Genomic DNA, 20295 nt, shown 5'->3' on the forward strand with positions numbered 1-20295 from the left:
GATTTGACACCAGCGCTGCCAGTTTTGATCTCAACACTCCAGCTAACACCCTCTCTTAAAGACGCACAGCTGAACATGCATTCAGCAGCAGGAGGGACCCCCAGCAGCGCTAATTAAAGGGATCATCAACTGCTTTCAGGTTAGTTGCTGACTGATTTCTACTGGCTTTGGTGAATTTGTGTTTGGAGGTTTGTTATCTCATTTGACGTTGATGAAGTCTCCAGGAAGTGGTGCGGCAGGTTGTTTCTCCCAGTAGTTTATATCCTCCTTGGCCTGCAGCATGACAGCGAGAATGAGCAGAAGCGACACACTGGAGGACCTCTGCTCAGACCAGTTTCTCCCAGTAGTTTATATCCTCCTTGGCCTGCAGCATGACAGCGAGAATGAGCAGAAGCGACACACTGGAGGACAAGCTGCTCGAAGAGGGAGGAAGAGGAGGGGGAAGAGGAACAGGAAGGGAGCCTCTTTCTGGCCGGGCTGTCCGTGATCGACTCATCCGACTGTGGCACCAGCAACCGCAATCCCAATTCCCCATTCAGCAGCCTTCCACACATAACCTTCCATCTGTTACTGACCATCACACCATCCTCTTGGCCACAATGCTACAATAAAAACCACCACAAACAAACATTCCAAACCAAATTTATAAATCAAACCATCCACTGTTACATACCAAAGTCAACTAATCACCCTTGTGCATTCCCTTAGTGCCTGTCTTCCATGTGCCTTTGCCTGTCTTAGTGCTTCTACGTAGTGCTATCCCAGTGGCTGCAGCATGGCTGGTGGAAGGCTGCAGACATTCAATGGGGGAGTCTGCAGATGGCCTTGGAGGAGGACCTTGAGTAGCTCTGTGTAAAGTCTGTGGGTTGTATAGCGAAGTAATACACAGACTACAAGAGTAACTTAAACAGGACTTTACTATTCGAAGGTCAGGGCGAATCTGCCCAATAAATTCTGCCACAGCACTTATATACCGGTGTGGTCACCGTCGGTATTACAGTATACAGCAGCCAGGATAAAGTAGTGCCACACCTAAAATAGTTCTCTTAAAGGTGGACGGTTACATAAAATAGTTCTCTTAAAGGTAGAACGGTTACATACACTACAATCCTCCTTTTTTAGCTTACAACATACTTATTCGCCATTAAACATACATGTATTCAACTTCATGTAAAACAATTCACAGATATAGTCTCTGTGGAAAACAGTTCACAATTTCAGTCTCTGTGGAAAACAGTACACAGATTTAGTCTCTGTGGAGGCGTCTCCTGTGCTTCTTAACTCAGTCCGGACAACGCCTCCGTGGTGTAGCAGTTCCCGGTGGTGTAGTCGGTTCACGTTGCTGGAGTGACTCATCCAATAGTCCTTCCCTAAACTTAACAGCTTGAACTTCCGTCACTCCTGAACCAGCATTGCTGACTTTTAAAAACCACTGGATTCCTTGGGAAGTTTTTCTACTTCCAACTGATTTGGCTCCATTCGGAGGGAGCACGTGCATGGTCTGGTAGAGGTGATAATGGTTCAGATGGTCATTATTTTCTGCTTCGTCTTTTCCTTTTCTGCTTCTTGGAGACTCTCTGGGCTCCACTGGCAGCTGCCAGCTGCCTGCACAGTTCCTCCCGTAGTAGCGCCACCATCTCCCGATGTTCCTTAGACTTTTTGTGATTCATCAAGGTTTCTGCACTTTGGGAGTTTTCATCACAAGCTGGGCAGATCAGATCCTCGTAATGTTCGGTGTCGCTCAACAGGCCATGGTCATATTCGGTGTCGTCCTGAGCTAAGCCAGCGGGAGGGTCTTCTATTTCCTCCCTACCCAGCTGGATGTTAGCCAACTTTTGTTCCAAATCCTGACATCTTTCCTGAAGAGACTTCTTCATGTGTTCAGCTTCATCCCGCTTTTCCTGGGCTTCCTGCAAGTCTTTTACTAATGACATCATTTGTGATTTCAATACTTCAACTTCATTCGGAGATTGATTGATCGGACTATTCAATCCCTCTACTGAAGTAGCTATTTCAGTATTCTGTTGTTCTGCATTGCCGTGCGTCAGCGTACTTTTGGCATCCAAGGGCTGTTCTGCTGCAGACTTCTCAGTCTGGGTTGCCACCTCAGCTCTTCCAATGACTTTTGAGAGCTCCCTTCCCTTTGAAGATTGAGGCTCGTATTTAAGTTTTTCCCATTTTAGAGTTTTATCCCTCAGCATATGAATGAGTTGGCTGACTGTTAACTCTTCTGCCATCATCCCTTTTCCATTAACTACAGGGCTGTTTATAACCTTGCCCTGGAGGAGTTGGCTGACTGTTAACTCTTCTGTCCTCATCCCTTTTCCATTAGCTGCAGGGCTGTTTAGAACCTTGTCCTGGGGCTCCTTTGCTGCTTCTACTTCGCCATCATCCGCAGCCCCCATCATTCGAATTTCCACTAATGAATCGTCCGGTGATGCTGCGCCCAACTTCAGTAGGAGCTCGGAAGTCATGTCGACCAACTCAGCTTTTTCTGCCTGCAACCTGCTAACCAGCGCCTTCAGTTGCTGAACATCTTGCTCCACCAGATTAGAGCACGCACCTTCAGAGACCGAATCAGCTTTGATTCGTTTGGCCTCCTCGCGCAGACGGTTTGTGTGCTCCTGCTCCATTTTCTCCCTCAGCTGCTTCTGTTGTCTTCCCAGATTCTCCCACTCTGTGTCCAAGAACTTTTTCATTGCTGTTGTCTCTTGCTCAAGACGGCGACTCAATTGTTCTAATTGCTGTTGTAATTTGAAATAAAGTTGAGTTTGAGCTCGGCGTTCCTCAGTAATGTATATGTCTGTAAACTGGACAGACTCAGAATTCTCTGTCAAACTATGTTGTTGTTGTTCAGTGGAATTCTGTTCTGAAACTTTGTTCTCCTCTGGCGCATAAGCCTTTATGCACGCCTTCGTTTTTCCAACCTCAGTCAGCAAGTCCATTTTAGCCTTGTCTTTCATACTTGGGCTGGTCTTATCATCATCCGTTTCAGAGTCTGAGCTGATTGTCTGCACCGAGTCCTCACTCGTTATTGCTTTTAGGTAGTGCCATTCCATGTCTATTTTCTTGATCCACTCCCGTCCTAGAAGTGGTGGTCCTCCCTCAGGTAGTACGTATAAGTCCATTCCGGGGTGTTCTTTGCCCCTGTCTCTCACCTTGACTCTTATCTTTCCCATGGGGTATACTTTATGCCCCATGTATGTCTGCAATACGAACTTGGTATCTCTCAAGGGTATATGTGAGAATAGCCGGTTGTAATCCCTTCGATTTATGACTGATAGGGCTGATCCAGTGTCCAACTCCATTTTTACTTGGACTCCGGCTATTTTTAGTGTGACCCAGATAGTTTGTAGGTCAGCTTCCTTACTCACATTGTGAATTCTCAGACTACCCAGTTCCTGGCCATTTGGGTCTGAATCCGAATTCTGTTCGTCTGAACTCTTCTCAGCCACCTTGTGTACTTTGTTGTACTTTTCCGGTGATGGCTTTTTTTGGTTGTTGGTCTTCTTTCCTGACCGGCATACTTTAGCTATGTGCCCCAGTTTGCCACATTTTTGACATTCCTGGTTTTTAAACCAGCATTGGTTCTGGTCATGTGTTGTCTTCCCACAACGATAACATTTCGTTGTACCCGAAGTAATTTGATCCACACTAAGTACCGCTGCCTTTAGCTGCATTTCCGCAGTTCCTTTCGCTGCGGCTTCGTGTGATGCTGCAATAAGGACAGCCCTATCAAGTGTAAGGTCGTTCTCTTCGAGCAGTCGCTTTTGCGTTCCTTCCTTCGACAACCCGCACACGAACTTGTCTCGCAATGCCTCTGTCAGATTTCCTCCAAACTGGCAGTATTTCGCTAATCTACGCAGTTCGACCAAGTATTCCGCGTTGCTTTCCTCTTTCCGTTGCGTTCTCGCATAAAATTTGAATCGTTCCGCCAACATCAGCGGTGTGGGGTTCAAGTGATCCTTCAGAACAGCAACAATATTAGCGAAGGTCTGATCCGCCGGTTTAGCTGGTGATAGAAGATGCTTCAATAACCCGTATGTCTTCGCGCCCATCGAGTTTAGCAAGGTTATAGCTTTATCATCATCTTCTATTTTATTGGCCTCACAATATATCTCGATACGTTCTACGTACGTGGCCCAATCTTCCACCTCGGCATCGAAGTTGTTGATGTTACCATGCTTAGGCATCTTCACTATCTCTCACTATCTTTCTGCGAAACAACAGGATTTCTCTTTAACTTTTTAACTTTTTCTTTTTTCCAAAATGGCGGGTTCCCGCGCTTGTCTTCTTCCCCGCCTACTGGCAAAATGGCGGTTTCCCGCGCTTGTCTTCTTCCCCCCTACTGGCAAAATGGCGGTTTCCCGCTCCTGACTTCTTCCTCTGGTGGGAGGGGTAAGCTTTGCCCTCGGGCGACGACCGCTGGTTTACGGGGTTTGTAGCCTGTGCGCCGGCTTCAGTTTATTCTGAAGCGCGCGCTAGAAAAGCCGATCGCGTTCCTTGTCCCCCCCCCTTCTTCTTTTCGGCAGGGGCAACTGGCGCTGGGGACAACCAGTTGGCGTCGGACAGATCCAGCTCCTGGTCCTTCACGGCAGCTGCTGCAAGCCGCTGGCCGGAACCTCGCTCGGTCTCTCTCTCGGGCTCTGTCTCTCCCGCTCGCTCGGCTCTCGCTCGCTCTCTCTCGGGCTCTGTCTCTCCCGCTCGCTCGGCTCTCCCTCAGTGGCTTTAAACGCCTCTCCCAGACCTCCCGCAGTCCGGTCCTTTCCTCCCCGGCTGCGGCTGATTCTTCGCGGGTTATTTAGTTATTTATTTATTTATTGCCTCCGCGCCTTATGATCCCGGTCGCAGCGCCTCGCGGCCTCGGTAGGTGCCCGGCCTTTTTCGCTCCAATCGCGCCTCCCAGCCCTCTCGCAGTCCGGTGCTTTCCTCCCCGGCTGCGGCTGAGTTCTCCGTGGCTTATTTATGTTTATATCTTCCCGCGCCTTACGATCCCGGTCACAGCGCCTCGTGGTCGCGGTATTTGTCCGGCCTTTTTCGCCGTCGCGGTCTAGTCGTCTCACGACGCTCCCCAGCCCGCTTGTACCGCGGCTTCTGCTCCACGCTGCCCCAGTCTCAGCGCCTCTGGGCCCGACTTCTGTCCGGCTCCTTTCCCCCTCGACCGTGGTCGAGTGCACCGCCCTTATCCTCCGTTTATTTGTTTCTATTTTCCCTTTACTCACAGTCACCGTGGCCGACTTGCTTCTCGTGTTGATCGGCTCACTCACCACCGTGGCAGAAGGGACAATCCGTGCCTGTTGCTGATGGAAGACTTCGTGTTTGAAATCTTCCTCCTTTCTTGGTCTGCAGACTCGAGTTTTCTCTCAGCAAAACGACGAGGGCGGGTGCCTCTTCTCGACGCTCGTTTACTTCTTCAGAAGTATTGTTGCCGCAGGGTAAGATCGAACTCGTCGCCACTGTAAAGTCTGTGGGTTGTATAGCGAAGTAATACACAGACTACAAGAGTAACTTAAACAGGACTTTACTATTCGAAGGTCAGGGCGAATCTGCCCAATAAATTCTGCCACAGCACTTATATACCGGTGTGGTCACCGTCGGTATTACAGTATACAGCAGCCAGGATAAAGTAGTGCCACACCTAAAATAGTTCTCTTAAAGGTGGACGGTTACATAAAATAGTTCTCTTAAAGGTAGAACGGTTACATACACTACACTCTGGGCCTAGAAGGCCCAGCTTCGGAATGCACCATCTTTGCATGAGCGGCAGCAGTCTGGGCTGGCTGGCTGATAGGCAAGGGCAAGGGCACTGGGAAGTGGCAGCGGTGGGAGGACGAATGCTGTTGTCCTGAGAGAGGGCAGCAGGTTCATGCTCCATGAAGGCACTGCCACTCCCCTGTGGTGGCACCTCAGCAAGCCTAGTAATCTGTTGGAGGGCAGATTGCTGGACCGCTGTGACACCCTGCAAGCCCCTTTCAACACTGGGAAGCACAGCCACGGTGGCAGCAGTCTGAGCTTGTGTGGCAGCAAGCTGAGCTTGCAGGACAGAAGACTGAGCTTCCACTGCAGCACCCAGATGTTGGGTGGCTTTTGCTTATGCTGCAATGGAAGCTGAGACATTGGCCATCAGACGCTCTGTCATGGTTAGATCCACAAGTGCGCTAATGGAGTTGGCCATCACTTCCATGCTGGAAAGGATGGGCTCCAAGCTCTGTGCGAAGCCCTGTGCAAGGTTTTGCTGGACTCCTCCATGCTCTTCAACATTGAACGCAGGCTTTCTGGCAGGCTTCCCAATACACCAAGCATTTCATTGTGCAGACCCACCAGTCTTCTTCTGTGGGACGCCCCATCGAAGTCCTCATCTGAGTCCTCTGCAGCAGAACTCGTGTGAGATCTTGCCCTCCTGGGAGCCGGCACCTCATTACCCTTGCCCCCGGCTGCAGGCCACTCATGCCCAGTGTCTCACCACATGTAGATCCCATGTCTAAGCTATCCTCTAAAGTATGCAGAGTGTCAGTATCTGAGCTGGTGGCTGCGCGTGTGAAATCGAGTGATGGTGCTGTGTCTTCAGCATCACTTCCTTCTTCCTCTTCCAGTTCTTACACCTCCGCCACTCCCTGGCCAGGTTGCAGTTCTTGGCTATCTGAAAGGCGAAAGGTAGGGTTGCAGTGAGGGGAGGGTGTGGGGGAAAAGCAGGAGGTGCATGCTTACACCATCTGCAGCTTGTAAATCAGAAGAGATTGTGGGATGAGGGGGAAGTGGGATGTGAGAAAAAGGATTAGGTATGAAGACAGTCTTCTTCGACTATTTCAGCCCTTTCGCTGGCCACGACTCAGCGATGGCAGCTGCAATAATCTCCCCCACCATCTCCTCCATAGGGGTTAGGTCATGCAAGCGTGCCTGTCTAGTGGGTAGCCCTGCTGCCTCCGGATTTGCGCCACCTTGTCCTGCAAGAGAGTGGGAAGTGTGTCAGTGAATGTGGTGCAATATGTTTGGGTGAGGTGCCTGTCATGGTTGAATAGCTGCAGTGTATGCAAGCTGTGAGATGTGGGTGTGAGGCTTGCAGCTGTGCTACGTGTGTGAGGGTGCGGTGAAGCTATGAATGTGAGGTATGACTTGTGATTGATAGAGATTGTCGGTAGGTGAGTGATGGGTGGGGGGTTGGAGAATTGAGCAGTGTCTGAGCCCAGTGTTTCAGTTGTAAGGATGTGGCTTTTGAAGATGAATTCACTGACTTTGACCACATGTGTGAGGTCATTAAACTTCTTGCGGCACTGCACCCAGGTCCTCTGAGTTATACTGCTGGCATTGATCTTCTCCAATTGCCTTCACAGAGTTTGTCTGGAGGGCCCCCTGGCATCCTATGGATAGAGGATGACTCTCCTCCTCTCCACCTCCCGCACTAAGGCCTCAAGTGCTGTGTCAGAAAATCTTGGAGCCTGCATCGGACTCAACGGGCCTGTGCCTGTTTTCGGGGGCTATCGAATTTAGCACCCACTGTGTGTAGGTTTGTGACAGATAGGAGTGTAACCATAACAGCACTGTACCATAGAGGTGGAACATAAAGGAGAAAGGGTGGAAGATGGTGGTCAAAAGTGTTATGAGAAATTAGCTGGAAGGGTGATCTGGTTTTATTTAAGGACTATTTCTCCCATTACTCATGTTTAACCTTTATTTTGCACTGAAACAATTTTAATACTCTGTGACAACAAATATTCATAAGCTGCCGACAAAGATTTTTTTCTACTTACAGCTTATTATTGCCAAGAGGTGAGTTTGCCATGTCAGGGCATAGAACATTCCTCCCACTGCAGTACAGGCCAGAACACAGTTGTAGCTCCATAATCCATCATAGATTTTCTGGAATGGTGAAGCCAGGGATAATCCTGTAAGGCAAATTAATAAACAGAGTAAAATATGTAACTGCTTGGTCCCCTACTGGTTGCTATTTACTTCTATCCTGTTTCAGTACAAGTATGTCTAATGTATTAGATCACTTAACACACAAAACTAACTGACTTTTTAAATATTCAATTTAATGCAATGAACAAGTGAAACAAATAGTAGGATCTAAGGTTTATGTCAGTAAGCAAGCCAATAAACGTCCAGAGGTTAACCAACAACCTAAAAGGACAAAGCTCTATGTAGTGATTGCGCCCTTTAAATAGCGCTGCTGAAAGGCCCTTCCTGCCTGTTAGTGAGATGCTCAGTGAGTTTATCACTGGGAGAGTCAGGCACGAGGGCAGACCAATATCTCAAAAGGGTCCTACAACAAGCTTATTTAAATATTTTACTCATTGTTTATCACACTTTTGGCGGGCGCCCTGGACGCCTATGGAGAAGCCTGATCCAATATGATGGGTGGTGCACTTTTGGCAAGGAATAAGCGCACACACACCACTCGTCATGTTGGATGCTTAGGAGCCCGTTTTGTGCCTGAAAAACAGCGTTGGGCCAATGAATTTCTCGGCCTCTATATTCATGCCCTCAATCAGTATTTTATTTTGCCAAAAAATAGGAACTTCAAAGTTTGGGTTTCTGGCTCATACCCACCAGAAATTGAATTAAAGGTAGGGTAGCACAGTACTTGTGTTATTGGACTAATGATCCAGAGAACCTGAGTTCAAATCCTACCATGGCAATTTGAGAATCTAAATTCATTGTAAAACATATATAAAAATCTGGTGTCAGTAAAAGTGACCATGAAACTGTCAGGTTATCGTAAAAACCCACTGGTCCCTTAGGAAAGGAAACCTGCTATTGGTCGGGCCTATATATGGCTCAAGTCCCACACTAATGTGGTTGACTCCTCACTTCCCTCTGAAATGGCCTAGCAATCCACATTGTTAGGGCAATAAATGCTGTCCTTGTCCAAGAAAGAATTACCATTGTAGAATCCCCCACCATCAACATCCTGGGGGTCACCATTGACCAGAAACTTAACTGGACCAGCCACATAAATACTGTGGCAACAAGAGCAGGTCAGAGGCTAGGTATTCAGTGGCGAGTATCTCACCTCCTGACTCCCCAAAGTCTTTTTAGCATCTACAAGGCACAAGTCAGGAGTGTGATGGAATACTCTCCACTTGCCTGGATGAGTGCAGCTCCAACAACACTCAAGAAACTCAACACCATCCAGGACAAAGCAGCCCGCTTGATTGACACCCCATTCACCACTTTAAACATTCACTCCCTCCACCACTGGCGTACCGTGACTGTAGTGTGTACCATTTACAAGATGCATTGCAGCAACTTGCCAAGGCTTTTTCGGCAGCACCTTCCAAACCTGCGACCTCTTCCATCTAGACGGACAAGGGCAGCAGGCACATGGGAACACCACCACCTCCAAGTTCCCCTCCAAGTCACACACCATCCTGACTTGGAAATATATCGCCGATCCTTCATCGTTGCTGGGTCAAAATCCTGGATTGTAATTATAATTGTTCTTGGCTGGTGAAATAAAAGACTTCGGGCTAAAAATTCGAGTACGCTGGAAACCTGCTGGTAACAGCGTTGGCCAAGGCTAATGGCCGCCTGCCGAGAGAGTGCAGGCAGCACCGGTATTTTGGTGCTGCCCGCGAATTAACATCAGCGTAGCATTGATTTTGTGGTGTAACGTGCTCTATGCAGTGCTAAGCTCAGCAGGAGGCCGAAGGTCGTGGCTGTCTCCCGCATGCAGAGAAGGGGAATGGGGAAGAAAGGGGCAAACCTGTAGGCCATGTGCAGAACAGTTGCCGTACTTGCTCCAAAAGTATTACCTGCCACCCGATGTTCGTGAAATGAATGCATCTGCATTCTCTGTAACACTAATCTTTCCTCAATGGTTATGCTTGAAAGTGTTTAAATGTGTAGTAATCATGCCAGCATTTAATGTGCCTTGCATACTTGACACAAAATAATTATTTGATAAATAATTGGTTATGGAAGTTTGCAAAAATGAATTATAATTCCTTAAAATCTTAAGCAGTTGAGTACAGGGGGTGACGTTCTGGCGACACTATCAGAAAGATAAAAGAGATCTTAGAATCATAGAAATTTACAGCACAGAAGGAGGCCATTCGACCCATCATGTCTGTGCTGGCCGAAAAAGAGCTATCCAGCCTAATCCCACTTTCCAGCTCTTGGTCCGTAGCTTTGTAGGTTACGGTACTTCAAGTGCATATTCAAGTACTATTTAAATGTCAGCTGTGGCTCAGTGGGTAGCACTCTCTAGGTGGGAGGGGCTAGGAGTGAGCCAGGTGTTACTGGTTGCCTGATTGCAGCTGGGAGTTGGAGGGAGTTTTGTAAAAAGTTGGTGGTGGGTTTTCAGGTTTTAGGGCCTTTTTGGCCCACAAAAACAGCCAGATGGCTGCTGAAGGGTCTGGAGTGCCGGGCCCCTCAGAGGACAATGTTCCCGAGAGGAATTTAATTAGGGAAGAAGCTGTGGTGGGAAAGGGAAAAAAAAGGCCCAAAGATTTGGGCCGGGACCCCAGGAGGTTTGGTAAAGAAAACACGGTGGTGGTGCAGTGTGAGGATAAGAAGATTCATGCTTGGGATATTATCCAGGCGGTTCATGAGGACTGTGGCGAGGGAAGCTGCTTTGCTTGCCGACCAAAGCCAAATGTGGGATTCGAGGTGATGGTCAGTGGTCGTGAGGAGGTGGAAAGACTGTTATTCAGTCTGAAAGTTGGTGAGAAATTCTGGAGGTGACTCTGCTATATTCAGAGGAGGTGGTGGTTTCATTTTTAAACTTGCCAGTTTACATCGAGGACGAAGTGCTAAGCAAGAAGTTGGAGTCGTGGGACATTAAAATCTGTTCTGCAATAAAAAGGAGGTACTGTCCGGGAACACGGGTAGCAGACGGAACCTGGTATGTAAAGGTGTGGTTCCCGGAGGGAGTGAGGTCATTGCCGTACAGTATGAAGTTCGAGACACTGGAAGGAGTGCAGTACTTTCGTGTGCTGCATGATAACCAAGTAAAGGTGTGCTATTATTGTCTTGGACATGACCATCTCATAAGAAACTGTCCAGACCTGTATTGTTACAATTGCAGTGAGTCGGGACACATTGCTCGGAGCTGCAAGGCGGAGAGCTGTGGAGTGTGTCGCAAAGGCCCCACCCGCTGTGAGTGTGTGGCAGAAGGGAGCGATATGAGTGATGAGGGGATGGGAGAAGGAGCAGGAGATGAGAGTGGAACGGCTGGAGGAGCGGTGCAGTTGGAGGACACAGCTAGTAAAATGAAGGAGAAAGGAGCACAGGAAGAGGCAGAGGATGGCGGAGCGGAGAACGGGATGAAGATAGCGGAAAACACGCCGAGTGCTGTGGAGGGGAACAAAGACAGCAGCGGGCAGCAAGGGTCGAGTGCAGACTCGAGCCTTACTGCAGTTCGGCTCCCCATGGGGAGTCTGGTGTCTGCGGGGGGGAGAGGTAGTGGGAGCGGGGTGTGTGGTGGATGTGGGTGCTCCAGGGAGAGGCGGGGAGTCGGATATCTTGGTGAGCGGGAGGGGGCAGGACGGGGAGAGGGTGCAAGAGGCAGGAGCCTTAAGGGACAGCAGGATGGGATCGGCGAGATAGAGACGTCAGAAGGGAACAATTTAGGTGCGCCATTGTCACATGGAGTGAGGGAACAAGGTGCAAGGGTCAGAGGTGGAGATGTGGTCGAAGGGAGCGGCACAGTGGGAGAAACTGCGATAGCAGGAAGACTCTCTATTGGAGATGAAATATCTGATGGGGAGCAGGATTATGGATCTGACGGGGAGCAGGCACAGTGGGTTGCAGAAGAGCTTGAGTGTGAGGAATTAGAGGGGGACAGAGACATGGAAGTCGGGGGTAGGGTGGCATCATGTGGAAAGGGAAAGGTTAGTGAGGGGCAGAAGGAGGGAGAAAGGGCAGCTGCTGGGCCCAAACTTAATGCAAGGAAGAGGCTGAAACAGCAGGGAGGGGTCAAACAGGAGGTGAAAAAAAGCTGGAGGCTGCAGGAAAAAGCAACAGCTGCCCGAAAAGTTGAGAAGGAGCATGAGAGGAGGGAAGAGCCAGAGATTAAATGATGGGGAGATTATCAGGCATACTTCCCTTCTTTGGAGCCATGATTACATTGGTCTCGATGAATGTGAACGGACTGAGGGGTGAGAAGAAATTGCAGCAGTTGTTGCAGGGTTTTAAAGGTTTGGATTTGTTGGGGTTGATTTTCCTGGAGCCGTCAGGCGGGGTTTCAGGCATGTGGGGGGGGGGGGGTAAATCCCGAATTTGGGGGTCCCGACACCATCCCGCCCAAAACCCTGCCCCACGCAAGTTTCAGGGGCGGCGGATACCCGCCCCGCACTGTGACCCGCCGAAACCAGGCGGGAAGGGATTAGTGCCAATTAACTGCCTGTTAACAGGTAGTTAACAGGCAGTTTTTAGCCTAATCCCTATTTTGAGGGGTTTCGTGTGGGATTCCCGACGGCTCCAAACCACGCCAGGTTAGAGCAGGCGGGCCGTCGGGGTGAAGGAGTTGGAGGGGTCACGATGTCAGTGCTCAGGTGAGTGATGGGTGCATGAGTGCAAAGGTAAGTGTGTTTGGTGTGTCTAAAGTGTGTAAAGAACTTTACTTGCCTGTACTTACCTTAACAGCCTTTCTTCCTGTAGCCATTGGGAGCCCATCACTCAGCCGGCACTTAAAGCTGAACGGCTGCGATCTGTGAAAAGTGACAGCCTTCAGCTTTGAGTGCTGCTGAGAGTTCTAACTGAGTCTGTGCAGAAGGACTCATGTTAGAACTCAGACTGTCAGTGTTTCACAGCTTCAAACAGCTGTGAAACACTGATATTTCATCTGTCAAGAACTCTTGACAGATGAAATTGCAATCTGTGACGTCACCTGTTGCCGGGTGGCCCTTAATTGGCCTGCTGAGCCCGCTGGGCGGGCTCAACAAGGTCAATGAAGGGAAAATCGCGTGGATTGGCCGGACGTCGAAGTAGGCGGGTCTAAAACCCGAAAGTTGTAGTCCCGCCTTCTTCCCGACAGCTTCAGGAAAATCGACCCCATTGTGTCTGCAAGAAACCTTTTGGGATGAGGATATTCTAGGAAGAGTTCAGAAGGTTTGGAAGGGAGAGGTGTTTGCAAGTTGTGCAAACAATAACCGTAGAGGGGTGGCTGTTTTGGTGAGTCCGCCCATAAAAGAGAACGTTGCCTTGGTGGACAAGGACACTGAGGGGAGATTTTTACGGTTAAGGGTAAAAATGGAGGGATTTAATTGCGATCTCTTTAATATCTATGCACCGAACAACCATTGCAAGCGTCGCGAGTTTTTTCGAGGGTTATTCACTGAAGCGGCAGAGGTGGAAAATTCTTGTATAGTGGGGGATTTTAATGTATTTTTATCTCGGATGGACATTTCAGCCCAGATGACCTTTAAGGATGGTAACTCCAGAGGGATGATGACAAATATAAATTTGAGAGACATATGGAAGGACCGGAACCCCATAAAAAGGGAGTTCTCCAGAGCAGGTTGGGTGGGTGATGTTTTAAAACAGAGCCGAGTAGATTTTGTGTTAATGTGGGAAGGGTTAAGTTCGGAGGTGATGGAGATTTATTATAAAAAAGTATTTGTTGGTGATCACTCGGCTTTGGTTCTTAGAATTAGGAACAGCAGAGTTAAGGTCGGTTCAGGGGTGTGGATTTTAAACAATCAATACCTGAAAGAAATTGCTTATAAAAAAGGGATTATAAATAAAATAAAGAATGCTCGGAAGGAACTTTTGTTCTTGAAAGAAAGAAGAGTTTGGTGGGACAATTTCAGATATGAGGTAAAAGTTTTTTCGGTACGTTATGGGAAAAAGAGGGCGGCAGCTAACCGGCATCGAGAAGAGAATATAAACAAAAGGTTTACGGATGTCTGTAAAGCAGTTGACAGAGGGGATAAGGGAGCTGAGACTAAGTTCCGGGTGCTAAAGGAAGAGTGGGAATTATTGCAAGCTGAAAAATGCAAGGGGGCCATTCTCCGTGCAAAGGCTAGAGATGCATTGGAGGGCGAAAGATGCACTAGATATTTTCTAGTGCAGACGTCGATGACGAAGTCCAACACTGCCTTCAGTGTGCCAGTGCAGCCTTCGGTCGCCTGAGGAAGAGAGTGTTTGAAGACCAGGACCTCAAACCCGGCACTAAGCTCATGGTCTACAGGGCAGCAGTGATACCTGCCCTGCTGTATGCCTCAGGGACATGGACCATGTACAGCAGGCACCTCAAAGCACTGGAGAGGTACCACCAACGCTGCCTCTGCAAGATCCTGCAAATCCATTGGAAGGATAGGCGCACCAACGCCAGTGTTCTTGCTCAGGCCAACATCCCCAGCATCGAAGCTCTGACCACGCTCAATCAGCTCCGATGGACGGGTCACATTGTCCGCATGCCCGATACGAGACTCCCAAAACAAGCGCTCTACTCGGAGCTCCGGCACGGCAAGAGAGCCCCAGGTGGGCAGAGGAAATGCTTCAAGGACACCCTCAAAGCCTCCTTCAAAAAGTGCAACATCCCCACCGACACCTGGGAATCCCTGGCCCAAGACCGCACAAAGTGGAGGAGAAGCATCCGGGAAGGCGCTGAACACCTCGAGTCTCTTCGCCGGGAGCAAGCGGAAGCCAAGCGCAAGCAGCGCAAGGAGCACACGTCAACTCACGCCTGCTCCACCTGTGACAGAGACTGTAGGTCCCGCATTGGACTAATCAGCCACCTGCGAGCTCATTTTTAATGTGGAAGCAAGTCATCCTCAGTTCCGAGGGACTGCCTAAGGAGAGAAGGAGATATTTTCTAGAGCAAGAGAAGCTGTGACAGAGATTATCGTTAATTGAAGAGTTGAAGGTTGGGGAGAAGATCATTCATGGAAGTGGGGAGATTTTAGAAGCGGCTAGCAGCTTTTATCAAGAGTTATATACAAAAGAAGACATTTCCAAATTGGCGATGGAGAAGGTTGCTACTTTTATTGAAGAGGGTTTAATGGAGGATGAGAGAAGCATGTGTGACAAAGAAGTAGGATTAGCGGAAATAAAAGTAGCAATAAGTGAAATGAGGGGGGGGGAAAGCCCAGGGTCTGATGGACTAAGTGCAGAATTTTATAAAGAATTTTTCGAGATTTTAAGTCCATTGCTCTTAGAAGTTTTTAAGGAAATGAAAATTGAGGGAAGCCTGGCCCCATAGGCCGGGACATATCAGACTCTGTGGTCTCAATCCGAGATGCGATAGAGCTCATGGAAGAGAGTGGAAGGGAGGCTTATGTATTAAAGATCGATCAAGAGAAAGCCTTTGATAGGGTCTGTTATGAGTTTTTATTGAAGGTTTTGGAAGCATTTGGTTTCAAGGAAAATTTCATTCAGTGGATAAGGATTTTTTATTCAAACATATTTAGCTGCGTTAAATGTAATGGTTTTTTATCCAAGTATTTTCCGATACAGAGATCAGTGAGACAGGGTTGTCCCCTCCCCCCATTGTTGTACACATTGGTAGCAGAACCATTAGGTTACATGATGCGAAAGAAACAAGGTGTAGTTGGGATAGTGGTCCCCAGTTCTGGGCTGGTGTCGGTGATACACCAATATGCAGATGACACAACCTTAACATTGAGGAATGGGGAGTCAGTGAGGAAAGCTATGGATGTAGTGGAGGAATATTGTAGAGCGTCAGGAGCCAGAGTGAATTATAGTAAGTCCCAATGCCTGGTTGCAGGGAGGGGTAGGGGGGAATGGTTGGGGGAATGTCCCTTTAAGGTGGTGGAGGTTTTGGAAGTTCTGGGGGTGCATATGGGGTGCAAGAAAGACAGGGATGAAGTGGATTGATTAAATTGGGAACCGAAGGTTATGAAAATTAAAAAGATTTTGGGAAGATGGGAAAGAAGGTGGTTGAAAGTGCAAGGAAGAGCGACAGTGGTGTCTGCTTTCCTGCTATCTAAGCTATGGTACTTATTGACGGTGGAGGATATTCCTGAGTGGGCGGAAAGGTCCATCCGAGAGGCTTGTGTGAGGTTTTTATGGGAAGGGAAACCAGCCTTGGTGGCATACAATACCATCATTGGACAGAGAAATCAGGGAGGACTCAATTTTCCAGATATTGATTTGAAGAAGAAATCCTTTAGAATCAAATGGGTGAAGAGATTTCTTCAGAAGTCAAATACAAGTTTTTGGAAGAGTTGTTTTGAGCATTTTTTAAAACGAAGTGGGATAGGAGGGCAGGGGATATTGTATATGGAATACAATAATATGTTTTTGAAATCGATTAAACTTCTCCCTAGGTTTTATAAGGGGGTTGTAGAGACTTGGGCCCAATTTTTAAAGAGTGTGCAGTTTATGCCCAAGGGGGCTGAGGAATTTTTAGAACAGCCCTTATTTTTGAACAGGTGGGTCAACATCGAAGGAGAGGTTTTATTTAATCAAGCTTTTATAAAAGCTGGGATTATATCTGTGAAAGATGTATTATACGAGGTAATTCCAGTTTGGTTGCCGGAAGCGATAGTGAGGGTCATGGTGTGGGAGGAGGATCAGGAGGTAGAAGGAAAAGCAATAGGAATCATGTATGAGAAGATTGTGAGGGCAATGCCACAGGATTGGATGGGAGAAATAAATGCAGAAATCTCCAAAGGAAGTAAAATGCGTCCTGCTTTTCCAAGCTTTGTACTGGAGAAAGGGGGAGGGCTGGTCCAATTTGACAACTGTAATACTCGAGATTTCTATGAGGTATTCAGAGAATGGAGATTCAAGACACTTGCTGGTCAGGAGTTTTGGCAGGGTATATACCCACAGCTGGACTTCAACAGGATTTGGAAGGAAGTGTGGGTGAATTTTAAATGCCCAGAATGGATTGAACTGGATTTCAAATTGGCTCATAACCAAATTTTTACCATGACGGTCTTGTGCAAGATTGGACGAGTGGAGGCGGCAACTTGCCCAATGTGTGGGACACGGGATGAGACTCTGTCCCATTTACTGGTGTTATGTCCGCAGTTAAATAACTTTAAGTACTATGTTCGACAGTTGTGTGAAGCTTTTTTGCTGGGTGGGGACTGAAGAGCGAGAATGGGAATCCCGTGGGACTCAATTTTGAGATGGGGATTGCAGGAGAGTCTGCCCGAGTCTAGCGGAGCGGCAATTAATTTAATGTTCAGTTTGGCTAGATTCAGAATTGTGCAAAGAAGGAATGCTCTGTTTTTTAAGGGGAGGGGAATCAATCTAAAAGAGTATTTTAAATATAAGCTAAAAGATCATTATAAGGTTCTGTGGATGTTTTATTCAGAAAGGAATTTAAGGACAGTATTTTACAACCAATTTTTAAAGTACAATCGATTAATATATGTTACAGGTGACAAATTAAACTTCAGGTTTTGATGTTAAAATGTGGTGGTGGAATGGCTGTGCAGAGCGGTGGAATTGATTTGTATCATACAATGTAATGATCACGATATTGTAAATGTTCTTAATGTTCAATAAAGTATAAAATTTAAAAAAAGTGGGTAGCACACTTGCCTCTGTGTCAGAAGGTTGTGGGTTCAAGTCCCACTCCAGGAACCTGAGCACATAAAGCTAGGCTGACACACCAGTGCGGTGCTGAGGGAGCACTGCACTGTTGAGGTGCTGTCTTTCGGATGAGATGTTAAATCGAGGCCTCGTTTGCTCTCTCAGGTGGATGTAAAAGATCCCATAGCACTATTTTGAAGAAGAGCAGGGGAGTTATCCCGGGTGTCCTGACCAATATTTATCACTAAACACAAATTATCTGGTCATTAACACATTGCTGCTTTTGGGAGCTTGCTGTGTGCAATGAGAAGAAATTTCTTCACACAGAGGGTGGTGAATCTTTAGAATTCTCTACCCCAGATGGCTGTGGAGGCTCAGTCATTGGGTATATTCAAAACAGAAGTCGATAGATTTCTGACTAGTAAGGGCATCAAGGGATATGGCGATAGGGTCAGTGAATAGAGTTGAGGCAGAAGATCAGCCATGATCTCATTGAATGGCGGAGCAGGCTCGAAAGGCCAAATGGCCTACTCCTGCTCCTATTTCTTATGTTCTATGTTCTTATACGGGACCTTATCAAAAGCCTTGCTAAAATCCACATAGACAACATCAAACACACTACCCTCATCAACCCTCCTTGTTACCTCCTCAAAAAATTCAATCAAGTTAGTCAGACACAAACTTCCCTTAACAAATCCATGCTGACTGTCTTTGGTTAATCCGTGCCTTTCTAAATGATGATTAATACTATCCCTTAGAACTTTTTCCAACAATTTGCCCACAACTGAGGTTAAGCTGACTGGCCTATAATTACTCGGTCTAACCCTTTCTCCCTTTTTAAGCAATGGTGCAACGTTAGCAGTCCTCCACTCCCCCGGCACCACACCTGTCACCAAAGAATTGTATATCACATGAACCGTGAGTGCACAAGAACATTCTTGATCACTGGACTGTGTGCACATAGGACTCTTGTACCTCAACCTTAACTTATAACTTATATAACTTATAACTCATTTGTACATTGCACACTGCATTTTAACTTATACTTATTTATATATAAATATATATATTATACTTATACTACCAAATACTTATCATATTACATTACTATTATTTCCAGTGGTAATAGAGGCTTTTTGCACTATTCATCATATCCTGCAATACTTATTTGCTTATTGTTTCTATATTTATACTTGTTTTTACTTTTGCTTTTTATATTTATTATACTTATATTGTGGGACTGAGTGGGGAGTAAGCATTCCATTGTACCAGTTACATATGGCAATAAAATAATCTTGAATCTTGAATCTTGAAAATGATGGTCAGAAATTATCTTCGAACATTGCAATGGAGTTCTAGGTAATCTTATGCTCTTAAGGAATTCATTTTTTATTTGCTGGGTATCTGCCGAGGGATTTGCAGTTTTGTACAGTTCTGAACTAAAAGCTTGTTCCACAAGGTTTCACCCATTGACTTACTGACCCACAAACACTGTAGGCCTCCTGGAAAGCCGCCAGAAAATGCAACCCCCCCGCATCGCCACTGATGGACAAAAAATGACAGTATATAAAAAGAACCTTGGCAAAGGAGGCGTTTGAAGTTCCAGCATCCACCTGAGGTGTTTTTAACATGTCAGCCTTCATCCTTGTATACAATCTGCCAAGTCCTGCCAGACTCCTTATGGCCGTTAACGCTGATGAAACGCTTTTAGCAGCTGCAAGCACTGGTGTGCTTTACAGTGGGTGGCAATAGGAGTGGAAAAATCCAAAATGGATGAGCGGGTGTCAACTCGGCGATGCATGCCGATTGACGCCATGCTCTGACTCATTACAATACTTTCAGCGAGCGCAGACAACGGCAATGCCGAAAATGGCGGCACCACCACAGGACCCGCCGGCAGCGGGCAATAGTGCAGCAGCCACCATTTCCCCCCCCAAATCTGGCGGCAACGGTTTGGCGCTAACCCCCCAAATTTTTAGCCCTTTATAGTCTAATTAGTGGGTTAGCTACTTCTTTTGAGTTTTATGTTTTTTTCCTTTTGGAAGTGATAAAAATTCTTTAATTCAGAATGAAGGGAGCGTGTTTTTGGGGTACATGTGTGTGGTGCATGTGTGTGGGGTCCATGTGTGTGGGATCCATGTGTGTGGGGTGCATGTATGTGGGGTGCATGTATGTGGGATCCATGTGTGTGGGGTCCGTGTGTGTGGGATCCGTGTGTGGGGATTCATGTGTGTAGGGTCCGTGTGTGTGGGGTCTGTGTGTGTGTGGGGTGTGTATGTGTGTGGGGTGCATATGTGTGGGGTCCGTGTGTGTGGGGTCCGTGCGTGTGGGGTCTGTGCGTGTGGGGTCCTTGTGTGTGGGGTCCATGTATGTGGGGCCCGTGTGTGTGTGGGGACCGTGTGTGTGGGGCCCATGTGTGTGAGGTCCATGTGTGTGGGGTCCATGTGTGTGGGGCTCATGTGTGTGGGGTGTGTGTGGGGTCCATGTGTGTGGGGCACATGTGTGTGGGGTCCATGTGTGTGAGGGGTCCGTGTGTGTGGGGTCCGTGTGTGTGGGGCCCATGTGTGTGGGGTCCGTGTGTGTGGGGTCCATGTGTGAGGGATCCATGTGTGTGGGGTCCATGTGTGAGGGATTCGTGTGTGTGGGGTCCGTGTGTGTGGGGTCCGTGTGTGAGGGGTCTGTGTGTGTGGGGTCTGTGTGTGTGGGGTCCATGTGTGGGTTCTGTGTCATGTGTGTGGGTTCTGTGTGTGTGTGTGTTCTGTGTGTGTGTCATAGAGTCATAGAGTTATACAGCACAGAAAGAGGCCCTTCGGCCCATCGTGTCTGCGCCGACCATCAATC

General features: G+C 47.6%; 1 protein-coding gene across 1 annotated transcript in view; it reads right to left on the reverse strand.

Annotated features, from left to right (window-relative positions):
- The window catches only part of LOC147123442 (urea transporter 2-like), a 138611-nt gene that overhangs the window by 22410 nt on the left and 95906 nt on the right, over nucleotides 1-20295 (reverse strand). The window contains exon 7 of the mRNA XM_085973149.1: nucleotides 7749-7883. Within this exon, the coding sequence (XP_085829275.1) occupies nucleotides 7749-7883 (135 nt within the window). The remainder of the gene's footprint in view (nucleotides 1-7748; nucleotides 7884-20295) is intronic.

This window comes from Somniosus microcephalus, chromosome 2 (genome assembly GCF_052327205.1).
Source record: "Somniosus microcephalus isolate GS21.2 chromosome 2, FLI_Smic_1.0, whole genome shotgun sequence".
Lineage (NCBI taxonomy): Eukaryota > Metazoa > Chordata > Chondrichthyes > Squaliformes > Somniosidae > Somniosus > Somniosus microcephalus.